This window comes from Taurulus bubalis, assembly GCF_910589615.1.
Source record: "Taurulus bubalis genome assembly, chromosome: 9".
In the NCBI taxonomy this organism is placed as follows: domain Eukaryota; kingdom Metazoa; phylum Chordata; class Actinopteri; order Perciformes; family Cottidae; genus Taurulus; species Taurulus bubalis.
In genome coordinates, this window is record NC_136597.1 from 7,689,746 (window position 1) to 7,707,502 (window position 17,757).

Here is a 17,757-nt window from a genome sequence, read left to right on the forward strand (position 1 = left end):
CAGCTCAGACATAATGTCTACTCAATGTGTTCGACAACACAACTTGTCAAATGTTGGTGCAGATGGTCTACAGCAGACGAAGTTTCATATCCTGTCAAAAAAAATTTAAAATCGAAAAGAGCACATAAACACCAAGGTGGATGATTTATGAGTCAACCGTTTATAAATGGAGATAGCTCGCCTTTTGTCAACAGCAAAAGCGAGGGAAAGTGTAATGAGTATGTTTTTCTACCAACACATGAGATTCCTTAGTTTTGGGAAAGTTTTTCACCATTTTGGTCTTTAAAATTAATTAAAAAGTTATTTCCCAGCCAAGCAAACAAGCTTAAAGCCCCTGAAGGTGGTTCTTCAGGGAACTCTCCAGTGGGCAGTTCCTCTCAGGGAGCAGCAGAACTATTTTGGCCAAAAGCACCCTTGGACAGAAACAGATGTATTACATCTCTAGTGCAAAGCTGATCAGCAACATGTTAGCAAAAATGGGCAATCATCCAATTTAATGCAATCCACACATGTCCATATGAAAAAAACATGGCTGTATGCCATATGTTTCTGGCCATATGGTTCTGAATGATTCCTCCTACGGTGTTTAAATTCCTGAAGCTATCCATCTATCTATTCTTAATACCAACTTTGTCCTATTCAGGGTGTTGAGGGACTGGAGACCATCCCAGTATACATTTGGCCTCAGGCAGGAAAATACTCCAGACAGTCTATTGCAGTCAATTTACTGTATATTGCAGCATACTTCTGAGATCAAATCGAACCGTGCCCAGAAATGTCCAATTTGTGGCAATTGGTTTGGTGGAGAATTTCAGCAGGAAGCCGCACCATCTCAGTAAACACGTCATCCTCCACAGGCCCATATATCAGCACAACACAGACCCTGTACAATGGCCTGGATGTTGCTGGTTTAGTTGCAAAATCTACAAGAACTGGTGATAGTGGTTATAACATAATCTTTGTAAGCATTTCCGGCACCATGTTAAATACATGTCTGGAAGAATTCAATGTTCTCATGGTAAAAGGAAATTCAACCGCATATGTCTTCAGAAAGAAAGAAAAACAAAGATGAGGGGAAAAAGGACAAACTCTGACCAACAACAGAACAATCCTGGTAATTGATGTCACAAAAGCTTATATTCGAAGAGTGCAAATAAAGGAAAATGAAGAGATGAAATCAGAGGATAGAAGCTAGAGAGAAAAATAGAACTGCATAGCACACTTGACAGTCCTTTGAGCTATGGTGGACTTGTTTAACATGAATGCATGTTGAATTGCTCTCTGGTTTTAAGGGTTTCTCCCCAGCTGAAACATTTGAACTATTCATTTTGTTCTCTGTCGAGCTGGCATGGTAGCCTGACACTTGTACTTGTCAAGTCCATACTTGTGTTGTAAAAGTAAAGCAGATACACAGTGGTCCTGCCAGACTGGCTCATTATTTAATTTTTTTTATTTTGTGTGTGTTGTGGCTGTGTGAAATCTAGATGAGCTACTGTATAACCCGCTGGAGGAAAGCACTGCAAACTAGGCTTTAATTTAAACAAGCAATGATGCAATTAGATTTCAATTCGTTCAGAAAACATTTGCCAAAAGAAGAGACTCTTCTAGATATATAATCTATATTTCTAAAGCAACTAAAGGATTCAATCAACACAAATTAGAGATATGAAAAACATTAGCTTTAAATTTCAGGATTTCAAGGATTTCAGTATTTTATTCTTTTAAGGATTATTTTGTATCTCAACTGGACTATTCTTCAAAAAGTCCTCAAACATAAAACATTTCAATTTGATACAAGGAATCGGAGCCAATTGATGCAAAATTACCGACTGAAAGTGGAGTGTGTTTTGTGTTTTCAAGCCTCCTACCCACATGTGCTCAAGGAAGTCATTTTGAAGAGAGTGGGTCGGATTCACTGCTTGGAGTAAAGTTGATGCTTTAAAACCATTAGGCTTTCAGATTATGCCAAAAAAACATGATGTTGTTTTACTTCGTGGTGTTGCTGTACTGTGATTACTGGCTCAAAGAAAAGCCATAGTCTTGCATTCTCTGTTATCAACCTGATATACTGTGGCTGGCAACAGTCTCCAAACCTGCCTGTTTGTGTCACTGCACTGATTACTGAGCAGTGACTCTATCAGATAAATCTCACTGAATAGCTACAGGAGATAACGTGCAGGAGGATTTGTAGCTTTTGGTAGTTTTACAGCACTGCTCAACAAAATTTGAAAGGCATTTAAGATGATTAACTTGTGTCTATAAGCCTTTGGGGTCTCTTCCTGAATGAATATTTGAAATTGCACTTCTGTCAAATCCTTGAAATTATGCTTTAGTCATTTTGGATCTTGGCCAATTTACATATTTAATCTTCCACATAACTTTGTGTGCACAAAATACATTACTGCAGTACCTATTAGTCACCGCAGAGGCATGAGGTGATACCGGGACTCCTGTGTCCCTCGAACCATGCATTCCTCTTTTTACCTGTTCAGATAGTTTTAGGTTGCACTAAACTTACTACAGACCGGACACAGCTTTCCCACTACACAATTAAATTCAAACATCATATGGGAATTTTGTGTGACCATTTCAGAAACGACAAATAATAGTCCACCTGATTTGTATTTAGACTTGTCATGTTGAATGAAGAAGCTACCAATGGTTCTAAACTCAACGAGCCTGAAAAAAATGAGATTTGAATGTTACCAGACTTCCATCAGTCTTAGTCATTGTTTGGGGGTTTAAACTGTCCCCCATGTGTGTGGTTGATATATGGAAACATTATGTCTGTCATTTTTTCTATTCATGATAATGAACACAATGATAATGGAGACTAGTATTGAATACTGTCCCTACTAAACCTTTACACTTACATTTTATCAAGCTCACTGTGAGCAGCGTCATGTGTTGTCTTCCTTACTAATCCCTATGAACAGATGTTGCATTCAATGCAGCAGGACAAGACTTTTGTATTGAAAGCATTCTGCTTTTGGTAGTATTCATGTTCTGCATCTGCTCTGTGCTTCAGACAATGTGTGTACGATACTCCGTTCTGAAGAGCTGTCTTCACACTGATGCTGCTTCTAATCTGCTGGCTGGAGCGTTCCACAAAAATACTGAAAGGACATACTATAAAAACAAATGTCTTTTTGTACTTTGTGTTTGTGATTTTAAACTGAAAAGCTTTCAACTCTTTTTATGCTTTAAATCTATTTCCATCCGTTTACGCGCTGAACTAAAGTGTATGTGTGTCTCTGTGCTGTCAAAAAGGAGGTGACCTACACTCCGAATGTGCTGAATGCATCCTGTGTCGACGCAGACAGAGGACTGAAGGTGCTGCTCTGCTGATATGCTCCTCACACTACGCCTGCCATGTAGACATTGTTATAAAGTGTGAGCAAGGAAGTAGAATGTATAATTTGTCAGTTATTATAACCCCGCTGTGGGAGTGATAGTCCACAAATTGCAAGGAAGGACCTATGTGTGTGTGGAGGGGGGCGGGCTTGACCAGTCCTCTCTCATGTGTCAGGCTTTTCATTTTTTGGCATGGTGATGTCCCCCAGGAGGAAGATGGCATATCTCTTTTTCTGCTGGACTAAGTGTAAAAAATGCTTTTTGGAGGGCTAAGAAATCTGAATCAAGCCGTCGTAATTCACTCCTCCAATGCAGTGCTGTGTCAGTATATTCAGCATCAAGGCTGGATCAACCTGGCTCTTTCCTATGGTATAGTCTCTCATTTTAATGTTATAAAAGATGGAGGCTAAAGTCAAGATAATGGGCTGTTAGTTCCACCTATGAGATGTCAAGTAAACCCTGAGCAAAAATGGTCTAGTTCAAATTCAAATCACGTTACTCCACATGTTTCTCCACATGTTTCTTATGTAGCACAGGGGTAGTTTATCACATGCATAATTACATTATATCTCAATACATAACATTAAAAATGACTTAATTATAGTCAGTGGAGACATGGTCAATGTGGCTACTTGCAAGCTGGGTGCGTAATAAATGTAAATGCAAACATAAAAGAAACTCTTCAAAATCCTAAAATCCATCCTCAACTACAGACCATCTTGCGATTGGATCAAACCAGCTGCAACGGCAAATCACCTGTCACCTTATCCATCTCCCACCCTCCTACTTTGGGCGCCCTTGCACACTTCTGCGAACTCTGCCTTCATTTTGATCCCAACTACACATCTGTAAATGTATGCTACTGCATCTTGCGTGGTTGTGACACTGTCGGGTAACAGACCGACAGAAATACAGCAAAGTGCTCGAAACAGCCTCTGTGGTAGCACCTGCTATAGTCTGTGTTTCCTGGACTGACACACAGACTCACAAGGTGAAAACAATACCAGCGTCGCTGTCACTGCTGGTTAATAAAACCATCGGAAATCCTTGGAGCCCTTTACGAGATGTGCGTAAAAAATATACGCACAGAAAGTTCTGTTTTAATGTTCAGTGTGGACAAGGACCTTTGGGCATTTCACCGTCGACAACCTTTTACGTCAGACTCCTTCTGTAAGACTTGAAAATAATTAATCTCCTATCATTAATTTTCCATCTTATATGTTTTTGAGTTCAGATCGAAGCCAAGGTGCCAAAATGAAAAACTGCTCAGTTGGAGTGACTCCTTTAAGAAATGCATTAATTGGTAAAATCCATTAAAGTTCAGGCCTCACTCTTTATTGTTATCTACTATAACTATATGGATGCTGCTTATTAATGTCATGGTGGAGGTGGAGTCATTGCAACGTTTCTTTCGTTGCATACTACATGAACCCGAGGTGTTTTGGTTCAGCACAATACAGCATCAGTATTCCTGTTTTGAATTAACAAAGAGAGGAGGAGGGGAGGACCCATGAAATTAAACACTGTTATCAAAGTGTCACACTACTACCACCCCCATATGTCTCTCGCTCCCTTCTCTGGGTGAATGCTAACCACGCTTAAGAGGCTGATGAAAGAAATAGATCACTTGTGTAGGTTGCAGTGGCCCAGATAAGGGTCTCACGTGGCTGCCTTCCTCCTGTAATTAACTATTGTCAGAGTGATTAATCATATGTCTGTAGAGGTGAAGTGCAGGAGGCTGTCAGCGACCCGTGAGGTGAAGTGAAGCTAAAATGTCTGAGAGATAAAAAAAAATGCAAAAATTGCACAAAAAAATGCATCGTGTGCATTACGAAACGAAGCTCTGTATTTTACACTGACATGAAAGCGTGTCACATACTGTGACTGGAGTTCCTGAGTTACTAAAGCTAATGTTACCCAGCTGATCTGTGATCTGCGTCTAGCTGGCTGTCTGTGAACACAGCAACGTCGCCAGCTACAGACAGCGTGCCATTCCCTAGCCATCTCCTACCTGAGCTGTCTACTGCCTAGCAACAGCCCCCACTAAAAGTTCTGAGCATCTTCAAAAAGGAATATTTAAAACCAAATAGTAGATTTCTTAAAGGAGATTTCAATCAAGATGTTGTTTTGCTTGTTTTTTGAAGCCATAGAAGCAGATGGCCTTAGGGATGCCAAAGTGGGTCTGTTGGCTAGTCAGCCTGCCGATCGGCCACTTTGGTTTATACCGAAATATCTCAATAACTATTGAATGGACTGACATTTGTTTACAGACTTCAAGCTGCCTAGAGGAGTAATCCTAGTAAACGTTGTTGGCACCACCAAGAGCAGTGGATCCTGAAGAATTGTGAACCTATCTTGTGAGTGATGCTAAGAGAGAAGAGGACAGTTCCAGCTTTCAGTCTAAAAGCTTCATAAATATTAGTGTAACTGTTCCCACACATCACAGCGATTTAGAGAACATGAGTACGAATGGGCTTTAACAACAACATTTTTTTTTTAAAGAAAGAGAGGTAGAAGGCATAAATGAGAGGAATAATGTTGCTCTTGTCGAAATACTGGCACTATTGGATTTTCATTTAACTGTTTGGATTTTTTTCCCTAATCCTTTTAAGGTCTGTCATTATTTCTCTAAGCATTTGAAAAGAGACCTGAATAATAGCCAGTGGTTTGGTGCTGAGAGTGAGCACTAGTGAAGAGGAGAACAAAGAACTCCAAAAAGAGCCAATTTTATAATATCAAACCTATTCAGAGAGTTAATGTGGTATCTCAGAGATGTCAGGTTGCTCTCGCTTTCTCTCTCTCATTCTGTCCTCTTCCTTTCCTCACTTATCCCTGTTCATTCTCTCTCTCGCTGTCTTTCTTACTCTCATCCTCTCCTTTCTCCTTGCTTTGTGCCAGGGATGAGCCTTCACTCGAAGGGCTTTATGAAATCCTTTCCAGGCAGAATGTGACAGTGTCTGAAATGTCATTCTCCAATCAGATGTCTCGTAAACAAGGCCTGCCATATAACTTGGTACACTCTACTAAATTAGCTCTTTGTTCAGTTTATACTTCAGCTTTCACAAACACCATCGCTCAATGAAATCACTTGTGGCTTCCTGGTTTTTCTCGCACTTACGTTTTAACAAAGAATAATGCAGTGCATTGAAAAGAATGCTACTCGTCAAGTGGACACGGCGCTTCCTTTCAGGCTGATATCCATCTGAGTGAACCCTTTAGTCCAAGAGTTCACCACAGATCCCATCTGTCTTCAATGAAGCAACGTTGCTTCCATTGGACAAAAGTTATGCTGCCTGTCGTCAGTCTCTCAGCAGGAACAGTAATGCCAGTGAAGACTTTGTTTTACTCCGACACGTAATACATGCAGCAGAACAACTCTGCTCTAGGGCTGGGTCTAAGGTAGTATCAGTATTGAGATATGAATAGGAAGGTGTTTAGACATGCTAGCAGCATCTCTCTAGGGATGACCATGGCAGATGTGTAATGTATTGAACTGCATTCCACAGTTATGCAAAACAAAACTCTACATGCATGTACAACAAGCTGTTCTGACTGCACAATGCAGTGTGATCATAATCGTAATATCCTTATGAAGTGATAATGTTGATACCTGCAGAGGTACTTCTTTGGTCTTCAGAGGAAAAACTGTTAGCCAGTGAGTTGAAAAACATGTAATAACTGCAGTATGCAAAGACACAGAATCCTGAAGACTGTATAGAAGGAATGTTACTGTCGGTTGAACACCGACGCTTTAAAGGTGTATAAACATGCAGCAAATCACTGAATGTTGTCTACTTAGAACCACAGGGGAAAAGGCCACTTTTTCTTTTGACTTTAACACTCTTGCTGCTCCCAAAGGTTTAATCAAGTATTTCAAGACAAATTAACAAGTCGTGGAAAAATGAAGGCCCTGACTGAGAGGAGTATCTCAATCAACACTGTGCCAGTAGAAGTGTTCTGACACCTGGAGGGAAAATTCCCAGTTGCTGTAACTCTGTATCTCTCGTGAATTTGAACAGATTTTCTTGGCCAGACACTTCCAGGGAGTTTATAATTGAGTTGAGACTCGGGAAATACTCATTAAGACGTTGTCAGTCGCTAAAGGAGGCCACGCTCAATGTGTTTAGACACCACTGAGACTGCAGGTATTCCAGAGTCCTTCTCTTCTCTAGCTGGAGGGTGTGTGTGTGTGTGTGTGTGTGTATTACAATCAGCATGTGTGTTTTCACATGTGGTTGTGTGCATGGGTTTAATAAACTCACAGGTCCACAGAGCACCATCTGCCTGCACAATGTTTGATCGAGCAGGAGGAGGTTGTGAGGGACACCCCTGTCCGTCACTATGTGCACAAACTATTGATAGAAGCACCTGTTTACTGTCTCACTCTTTCCACAGTCTCCCCCGCAGCAGTTGCTTGAATGGATGGAGGTTATGACAGAAGGGAAGCACTAGCCTCTCAGCTTGTCCTTTCTTCTGTAGATAATGTCCCCTGTAAATAAAAACGGAGTTCTGAGCATTTAAATTGTTTCCTGTTTTGAGTATATTGGGAATCTTGAGAATTCAGTGTTTGGCCCTAAGTCTTCCATTATATTGCTCCTGACCTCAATATGTGATTTCTGTGAATATCTCATCATGTCTAAGTTCTAGGTGGTGTGATAATTAAAAACGGCCTCAAGGTGTCTACGCATTGATCGTTTGATCCCCGCCGCCTGCCTCAGATGAAATAGATTAGAGCACTATTTTTGATGAGGAAAAAGTAGAACACTCACACACTGACAACTGCCACTGCTGCTCAGTTTGACACAGACAGACAGCGGAGCAGAGGACTTGTGGTAGCACCTCAAGTCTGTGAGGGGATGTTGGGTCACAGCTCTTTGGCAGTAAACAATATCATCAACAATACTCAGGTAGACTGTCCATGGGTGTAAAGATCAGGGACATGATGAGGCAGAGAATACGCACTCTGATAGTGGTAGTCAGAGTGTGTGTAGTAAACATCAATGGAAATGCAATTGAAGGGGATGAATATTCCAAACAATTATAGACTAGCTTGTATTATTGCCAATCATGAGCGAGCATAAATGAAAGCATACAAATAGACATGAAATCACAAATAATGCTTTACAAGCATCGTTGCACTGCTACTGCTTAAATCCAACTAGGTAGTGCTGTAAAAAAAAGACGTGAAATTTACACCTTTCACTAGCAAAGTAAATACTTTTAAAAGGAGCTTGAACAGTTGTCTAATGTAACAGTAAAACATGCTCAGCTCGAGCAGTCCCTTAGTGGCCATCGGGTGGCCCATAAATGCCCTCCTATAGGCCTTTTAGTTAGTGTGTTAAACCAGGGCCTAATGAAAAGCCTGTCGGACAAACCAAACAAGGAAAAACAAGAGCACAAATGTTGTAATTATTGTCATCATTGGTTGAATGTAATAATTTAGTTTTCTGATTTGTTGCTTTTAATTCAAAACAACAAATGGGAGCCTGATTTGTGTGTGTGTGTGTGTGTGTGTGTGTGTGTGTGTGTGTGTGTGTGTGTGTGTGTGTGTGTGTGTGTGTGTGTGTGTGCATGCATGCAAGTGTGCATACCACAGTGTTTGTGTGCATCCCACTCCTCCATGAGAAGATTGCATTCACTCAGAGGTGAATCCACAATGCAGGCGAGAGCTCCAGCAGCATTTTCAGTGAGACAGAAGGATGGAGTTTATTAAGCATGTGACAGTTAACACCCCCCAGTCGGGAGAAAACAATGCAGCGGATAAATAAATGTTGGCTTTACCAGCCCCTACCTCCTGTTATTTATACACCAGAGTCAGCATTTCAATTAGGCATGAATTATGGCAACACATGATTATCCCTACTATGACCATTATGAATGCTTTCCTCTCGCTGTATGTATGAGAAGGATTTCTCCAATTGTTATATAGATTACACATGCTGCCAGGCCAATAATTAATTACGTGTCTAATTTGGATGTTTGTGCTTCTGGAAAAGCTACTTTGTAATCAAGGATGGATCCCTCTCCCTAGCTTGTGTAGGAATGTAAAATCAGCAGACATGGGTGCAGTTTGGGTTTTGTTAATACTCCTTCTTTCTTCTCCAACATCGAATCAACAATGAAAATATCTATGAAGATTCTAAAAGCCTTTCAAAGGCCACAAAATATTGAAATGCCCCAGTGAGCGCTATGATTTTGCAGATTATGTAAAGGGAAATAGTTTGTCTTTTTCAGCAGGGCCTAGAACTCTTGATCTCCGATGCCCCAGAGCAATGTGGAAGATGTGTGTAATAACCAGCTCTAAGCCCCTGTGGAATCTTTAAAATGGATGAGCTTAAACCGTCCGTAGTTTGCTTATATTTGATCCCATACGGCATAGCTTTAGGGAACCTTTTTCTCTCTCTCTTTGACCACTTCATCTGCTCTAACATGTATAAAATGTGGATTCCAGACCTTTCCCTAGAGACGACGCAAGTGTTTACTGAAGCTTTTAAAACTTGTATGAGCGTAAAGGCCCATATTTACACTGAGGATTTTTTTTCAGCCAATATCCAGACAATTCGATTGTAGAGTCGAGCCTCTAATGGACTATTAGAAAAGCTTACGCTTTGTCAAATCAAAGGGTCTAATATCAATGTAAAACATGCTGATAAGTGTTAGGTTTGTTTTATATGGATTGATTGAATCACTTCCATAGCTATTCATTCATCTTGAAATTACTTTTAAAGAGTAGCCTTTTAAATAGATTATCTGAAGATCATCACCACACACTAGTGTGTGCATGTGTGTATGTATGAGTCCTCCATGATGCAAAAACTATGGCCTTGATTTTGTCTTTTATTTTGTTAAAGATGTCTTACTTGCATTCCTTCTTTGTTGTGCCTATAACCTTACAACAGCACTATCCTTCATACATATCTAAATGCAATTGTTTTCACTGAGTATTGTCCTCCTTTGTTTTGATTTCTTTAACGTTCCGGTATTGTAAATTACCTTTTAGGCTTCGCTAAAGGTTTGAATGAATATATATATATATATATATATACTATCTTTAATCCCTATGTGTTTATTTTCCAGACACTACCGACCACAACATATGAGTTAGAGATCGTGGCCAAGGACATGGCAGGAAGTGAGGTGGGCCTGATGGGAACAGCCACGGCCACCATTACCATCACGGACAAGAACGACCATGCCCCTGAGTTCACACATACGCTGGTGAGAAACGTCTCTTGTTTTTCTTCGCTACTTCTTCTGAAGGTTGAACGTTCTCCTCATTTCCGTTGTTGCTTGAATATAGCTTCAACAAATATTATGTTGGTGAAAAATGTCAGAAGACTGGGTCGGTTAGAGCTGGATGCATTTTTTAAGGACAGAGGTCACAGCAACAGGACAGACACTTCCCGATAGCAAGCTTGAACCCAGGTCTCCTGGTTGCGGATGCGCTCTCTAACAAATGTCTCTGATTATGGAGGATTGTAGTGATTACAGTGATTATGGTCACTGATGTGACCTTTTAATCACAAATGCAGTCAGGTCTACTTTAATTAATTTGATAAATGTGATATGCTGAGTATTGTGATATCTAACATTGTAATATATTGCGATTTTATACCTATTTTCAAGTGCAAATTATGTAATTCTAGGCCTATAGCCAATGAACACAAAAATGTATTGTAATCATCAACTATATACCTTTACTTTGTTTAAGTCATATGTGGTGGTGTTTTGCATAAATTACACAATTAAAATCATTAGGAAATAAAACATTATGTTCTTATTGATTAAAAAATCTTGCCATTAGTAATTTTAATGTCTAGTGTTCGGACGTTAAGCAGGTCATAAATCACTCTCTAACATCTATTTATGTCCCAAATGTAAGTAATTAGAACCTTCATGTCAGAGACATATGTTTTTTCTCCATTATAACAACAGCTGTTGCTGTCAACATTATTAACATTACTAGCTCATTAGATTACGAGCTCTCCTCCTCACAGTGTATCAATTATCCGGCCAGCTATTAGAAAGTATTAATGTTGATCTCTGAAATGTTTACAGCAAGCTTCAGGTGAGTGGCAAGACTCTCTCAAACACACAAAACAAACCGACACACACACACACACACACACACACACACACACACACAGACATGTTACATGACTCACGCGAGAGGACATTTTACTGCACACACAAACAACGTGTCTCAATACAGGAACCAGGACCCCATATGAAACCGTGTCTTATAGAACCACAGTTATCGCCGAATTACACCGACACCCCCTTATTGCAATATTATTAGTTTATATAATAATAATATAATAAAAGATTGATACTTTGCATTTGTGTTTTGATACAATATTGACACGCAGAATATCGCGATATTATGCTGTATGAATTTTCCCCTCAACCCTAGTTATCACTTTGCAGATTAAAAGCAAATGTCTTTAGTCCACTCAGATTGTGGAGGGTCCTTGGTCCTTGGTTGCACATTTACATTACAATCACTGCCCCAACAGACATCATGCACATAATGATGATAATTACCATATATTATCAAATAAAATTTAAAAAAAATCATCGCCCAGAGGTTCATCAATGTTCCCAGGTACACCTACCTCAGTTCCATACCTTAAAGTATTCTTTTCAGCCGAATAGTCTTTTGTTTTAATCCAAAACCAATTGCTTTTGGTTGCCAAGGATTTGATTACTTGTTGGAGGGAGTGACCTCTTGCCCCATAATCTTCAATAGACTGCTCGTAGATGTTGCAACAAATCCCCTGCATCTCATTAATCTTGGGTCTTTCAGCCATTCTGTGCAGCTTCAGTTGCCAGTTCAGAGTACTTGGTCTTTTTCTTTTTCCCACAGTACTGTCAATTACACAATGCAAGACAGTCGCCTGTTGTGGACCACGAGACCATGTCTGGCTGGTGTGTTGCAGTCCCAATATCTGTGGGAAGCACAATATTTTTATTCAATTCCATGTACGTTTTCCAATCCCAAGCAGCCTGCAGAATACTTCCATCCATTGATATTATCTGGTGCTTTGGACATTGGCCTGCTGGTACAAATGGTGTGAAGGGTACCATTTCCTGCTGAAGTTTGGAGGAAAGCATTTGTGGTTTGCCTCTGTTCCACGATTGATGACAACTGTCTGAGAACTCGGCTATGCCGCCAAGTTTAGCGCCCTTGGGCGAGGCTCATAGTGCACCCGTTAAAATATGCCTTAGTGATGCAGGTGCCTGGCAAAAGGGGACAAGCAGGATCTTTTGGATGAAGGTCATAAATGGCTCTGATGACAAAACTTAGCCGATCTTGCCTTCTTCACCTCACTCATCCTGGGAGGGCTGATGTAAACTTACATTAAAAACAGTAATTGTGGGTATGAAATTGGTGGGATATCAGCAGGAACAAGTATAGGTTTGTCTTTCAGCTCATTGATGTGGAGGGTTCTGGTGTCTCCTTCAACCTACTCTTTTGACACTTTCAAAGATCCGCTTTTTTCTTTTGTGAAGGGTGCTGATGCCCTGCAGCCTGTGGGTTTCTTCCTGCCGCTGAGTTTCATCGGACTGATTTGACCTTCCCCTTGACAGAATCTGTTCAATGCAGAGCCCTGGGTTGGAAATTTCTACTTGATACATTTTAAAACCACAAGTTGATGTTACTTTAGTCCAGCTACACTTAAAGGTCTGAAGAATGTTTAAAGCTACTGTTTTTTTTTTTTTATATATCGCCACTTATTCAAGTTTGTATTCAAGCCGAGGTTTGTTCCCTGGTGGTCAGTCAGAGAGTCCTCTTGCATCGGGCTCTTGTGCCCTAAGAAGGCGATGGAGCCTGCTGTTATGAAGCGCTATCCCCTAACAGCCCTGTTGGGCTGTATTTCCTGTCAGCTGTCCTTCCAAGCTGTCACACGGTCTTGTCGTATTTGAATATTGTCATGTACAAATATTCAAATAATAGCAGTGTGGCGTCCCGTGTAATAAAAGTCAGGTAAAGTGATGAGCAGTGGTAATTATGCAGGAATGGCTCACATGCTGAATTCTAAACAACATGCATTTCCACAATGCTTTTTTTCATGTTTATTTGAGTATCCTGCACCAAATGGTGACCCAGCCCATATCGGCTTACAAGACATTTGACAGCAACAACAACCAGGATGGCCACATGGCCAATCATACTCTAAAAAATTCAAAGAGAGAACATTTCAAACTATCCCATTTCAATAACAAGACATGTGTCCTCAACAACACCAGGATTGAGGAAAACATACAAATGCTGTTCTTCAGGAATATCTTTGTCTCTGCATACCTCAATTGTTAGTGGGAAGGTACCAGTTTTTAACAGAGCACATAGGGGCCTCAGCCATCGCTTGGATTTTATACAAGAATTCTGTGGAGTGACTTTCTTTGATTTGGACAACGTTAGTTAGTCTATGATTTGGCTTATCCCAGATATCATTCTTCCATTGTTACTATGGACCTTTAGTCTTTCTTTGGCTCTATTTATATTACAGTGCAAATCATTATTGAAAATGAAATATAAATCACACCCATTCAATGTCCCCTTCAATATTCAATATTAATTCCACCAGAACAACCGCACAATTATGTTACACCATTCCATATCATACTAATCTGGTGCTCTGAGGTTCTCTATATAACAGAAATACTGTTTTCATTTGCTAAAGAGTCACCACAACTTCTGCTTTGACATTCTTTCAATCAGTAATACGCTGCTGTCAATGACACATTTAGTTTTCTTTGACTCAGCAGAGTACGTTTAATGTGAAACAACTGTGCAGGAAGTGTTACGTTTCATTGACAATAGCTTATCATTGGTCAAAATAGTAGCAAAGCAATTGGTGGTAATAAGTAAGTACAGGTAGTAATTATGTTTAAAAGAGAAAGTCAGAGCAACAGATTGCATGACATGAATTTGTTGTTGTACAGATGGAATTAGTGCCTTGGAGATTCTGAATTCATGAGGACATCAGGTAAACACATTACCAGAAAACAATGTAAAGAGCAAACTGAAATGGGACGCATATACCTTGAGGCTACTCATTTTTATATACACGTGTTTTCACCCACTGAAGGACTCATCTAACTCACTGTGACCTTTTACATTGTCATATAAAACACATGTCTGTCCTCGTCTTGTAAAAGTGGAGCTCAGAAAATGTCCAGTCCAGATCGCAGTGTTTATATGTGTGTACAGAACATGTATCGGTGTAACTGGGTGGTATGGGTGCAGAGGAAAGATAAGGGAATCTGGGCGCAGGAGTGGGAGTAGATGTGTTGTGGTTCAGTGATGGTTTGTTTAGTCAGCAATGCCTTAAGGCATTAGTGAAAAGCTAACAGACTAAACCGGTGCCTGGCAGTCACGCTATAAAATAAAACGTAGATGTACAAAAAACATAGAAAATAGCACACAATACATTGAACGTATTGGCCGTTTGTGCCACTTCATGATGAGTTTGTCAAAAGCTGCTGCCAAAGCTGTTTTCTTTTCCCTCTTCATCCTTCCTTCTCACCTCTGGAACTGAAAAAAAGAATAAGCTATTGTAGAAAAAGACCCTCCATCTGCCTTAAGGTACAGTTGTAACACTGACTTGTGTTGTTCATAATGGAAACGCCGACAGCTGTTGTCAGGTTTTGAGACACATCCCGCTTTGCCCCAACCGAACCAACCCTCCAGCCCTCCCATGATGCATTGAGGTGTCAGGGGAGCTTGTAAGGAGCACAGCACAGATGTGAAACGTTACAGCTCAGAGGGCGCGGCAGGGCCGTGCAGAGAGCACCATGTTCGTGTCCCAGTTAATGTTCTCATTTCTCAGTAGGAAGAGATCCGTTTAGCAGCACGGAGAAATGGAGCTTTTGTTTGAAGGCGCTAAGCTCCCCATATAAATCCTCTGCCCTCCACTTTCCCTGACCGCTTCCTGCCTGCTCATGAATCTTCCCTGACCTCTCAGGTGACCGCCATCTTCTTGTGAGTGTGTTTAAGAGTGTGTATCTGCGACAGCTCTCAAGCTTTCACTTTATATATTATTCAACTAAATATTCAAGTCTTTTCATAGAACTTTCCAAAATCCCTTCCTTCAGAAGAATCTTGTCTTTTTCTGAAGACACCACCTCCTGCAGACAAGATGTAAGCTTTAAGAGCTTGTGTGCAGGATTCAAGCAGAGAAAGATAGAGGGAAGGATAAAAGATGGGTAGAAAGAGTCCAACATTAGAAGGATACAGATAGAGAGTAAGAGAAAATAGGAAATGAATGTTCAGGAGATGTGTTCTTCCCTGTTATTATTCATTAAATCCAGTCTTGCTGGGTTTTATAAGTTGACACTTTGTTTGAATACAGCAAACATAATCCCCACGTAGGGTGCCTCTGTTTTTCCGTAGACCTACCTACCACAGCTCTATGCGTAGAGACAGCTAGTCATAACGTGTGAAGTCTTTGCCTCAGACCACCACTCCGCTCGTGCGTACATCTTCAGATCAGCCAGCAGGGAATCTGTTCTCCTTTTCCTCCCTAATTCATCTTTCTGCATTGAAGTTACTGAAGTTATGCTTCATGTAAAAGAATTATAAAGCAAGTGAGCATCAGTTTCATGCTTTGAAAATGAATGATAATCAGGCGGGGGGAGAGCTGGGAACCTGAAGATTAATTGGGGATGCAGCTGAGTAGTGTGTCAATTATGTTTTAAGCGTAAAGTTGGAAAAAACATTGTGTTTTGTTGAGGAGCCTCTTAAAATGTTGTCAGTTTAGGGTGTACAAGGGCTTAGCACAGTATGATGGAAGTATATGATGGCAACTCCCATGCTCATGTATGTCTCATAAGTTGTCAACATTAAAATAGTTCCCTGGACAAACAATGGGGATGAGTGATTGGCCATTATGTACAGACATTTACAGTCGTAATGCTCATTGATTAATGTCAAATTTGAGAAAAGACTACCCAAGTCAGATCAAAGACTCAGGCTATATAATGATTTCTGAAAAAAGTAAAGGAATTCAGTTTGATTTCAAAGCAGCTCTTCAGAAGTGAAAAGCTGCTAAAAGTGCAATACAACATCACTGGTGCATTATTGAAATATGAACATATTGAGAATGCTAAAAGCCTTTAATAAAAGATGTCAGAATTAGCTGAACAGCAAGTCAAACTGCCAGTTCTTTTCTCCTGACTACGTTCTTTTTAAGGATGGATGATTCAGTGTAATCTATCTTCCATTTTTAAGATCATAAGCTAAGGTATCCTTTCTTACTATGAAATTTATTACATTTTGCTTCTGTAGGGGATTTAGCTCTGACCTGATTCATTTTTATAGCGAGGGGTCTAATCCTGTTTTTATGAAGAGGAGAGAGAAATTATATGGAATTCCTCTGTAGCGCTGTCGTCTGAAAGGCCAGAAATGTAAAGTATGCTCCTGTAACGAAGATTAATATTTCTCCAGTTGTATTTGTTCTGCCAATCAAAACGGGGTAATATTATCTCAGTGTGTTTACTCTTAGTCTCCGGCACGCTGTGTGTGTGATTTGGCATGGGGAACTTCTGTGGACGATGTGCAAACCTTTGTACCAGCTGCTGGTATCAGAGCAGACGCTGGCATACCCGTGTTCTTCCACACCGAGCACCTTTTGCCCTTCACGTCTCTTTTCTTGTTATATCATTCCCCCTCCAATATACTGATCCTCCCTTCAGCTCGGACTGCTCGTCTCGCCTCCTCTTCTCTCCGGCTCTGCTAATTCAACGCCATGTCTGACCGGGCTTATTTCCCCCAGCGCCTCATAACAAGGCCATGATGGACCTCTTCACTCCTGTCACTCAAACTCCCTGACAGCCAGTCTGTGTGTTTTTTTTCTTCTCATTCAATATTGGGCTCTTTCTCTGTACTGGGCTGCCTCTCTGTCTGCTTCCCCTTCCGCTCTCTTCTTTCCTCCCCTCCCTCCTCCATTATGACCAGGAGAATATGCTCGCTTGCAATCCATCTGTCCCACTGATAAAGACGTTAGCAGTGATGGGTGTAGCACCAGGCGCAGGGCAGCAGGGCCCTGTCAGTGCTGGTCTGTCTCGTGGGATGGCTAACGGGTGTCACGGATTAGTCCAGGCCTTGCATGATTGCTTCACTAGCTCTGAGATACACACAGTGCTTACACTGGGTGATACGGTGGCCTCGTCGGCCAGAAATCTCTGTCACAAAGAGGATGGAAATGGGAAAGGATTGGAGCAGTGTGTGTTCTTTTAGGGGCATTTTACTAAGGACAAAAGGTACAAGTGTGTGTGTGTGTGTGTGTGTGTGTGTGTGTGTGTGTGTGTGTGTGTGTGTGTGCGCGTGTGCGCGTGTGCGCGTGTGCGTGTGTCTGCATGTTATTTGACACATATATTCTCGGATCAGGTTAGAGTGAG

The 17,757-nt window shown here is 40.8% G+C and overlaps 1 protein-coding gene across 1 annotated transcript in view; it reads left to right on the forward strand.

The window, feature by feature from the left end:
* Positions 1-17,757, forward strand: part of cdh13 (cadherin 13, H-cadherin (heart)) — a gene marked incomplete at both ends in the record, with an annotated part of 275,810 nt that overhangs the window by 213,619 nt on the left and 44,434 nt on the right. The window contains one exon of the mRNA XM_079224117.1: positions 10,432-10,572. Coding sequence (XP_079080243.1) covers positions 10,432-10,572 — 141 coding nt within the window. The remainder of the gene's footprint in view (positions 1-10,431; positions 10,573-17,757) is intronic.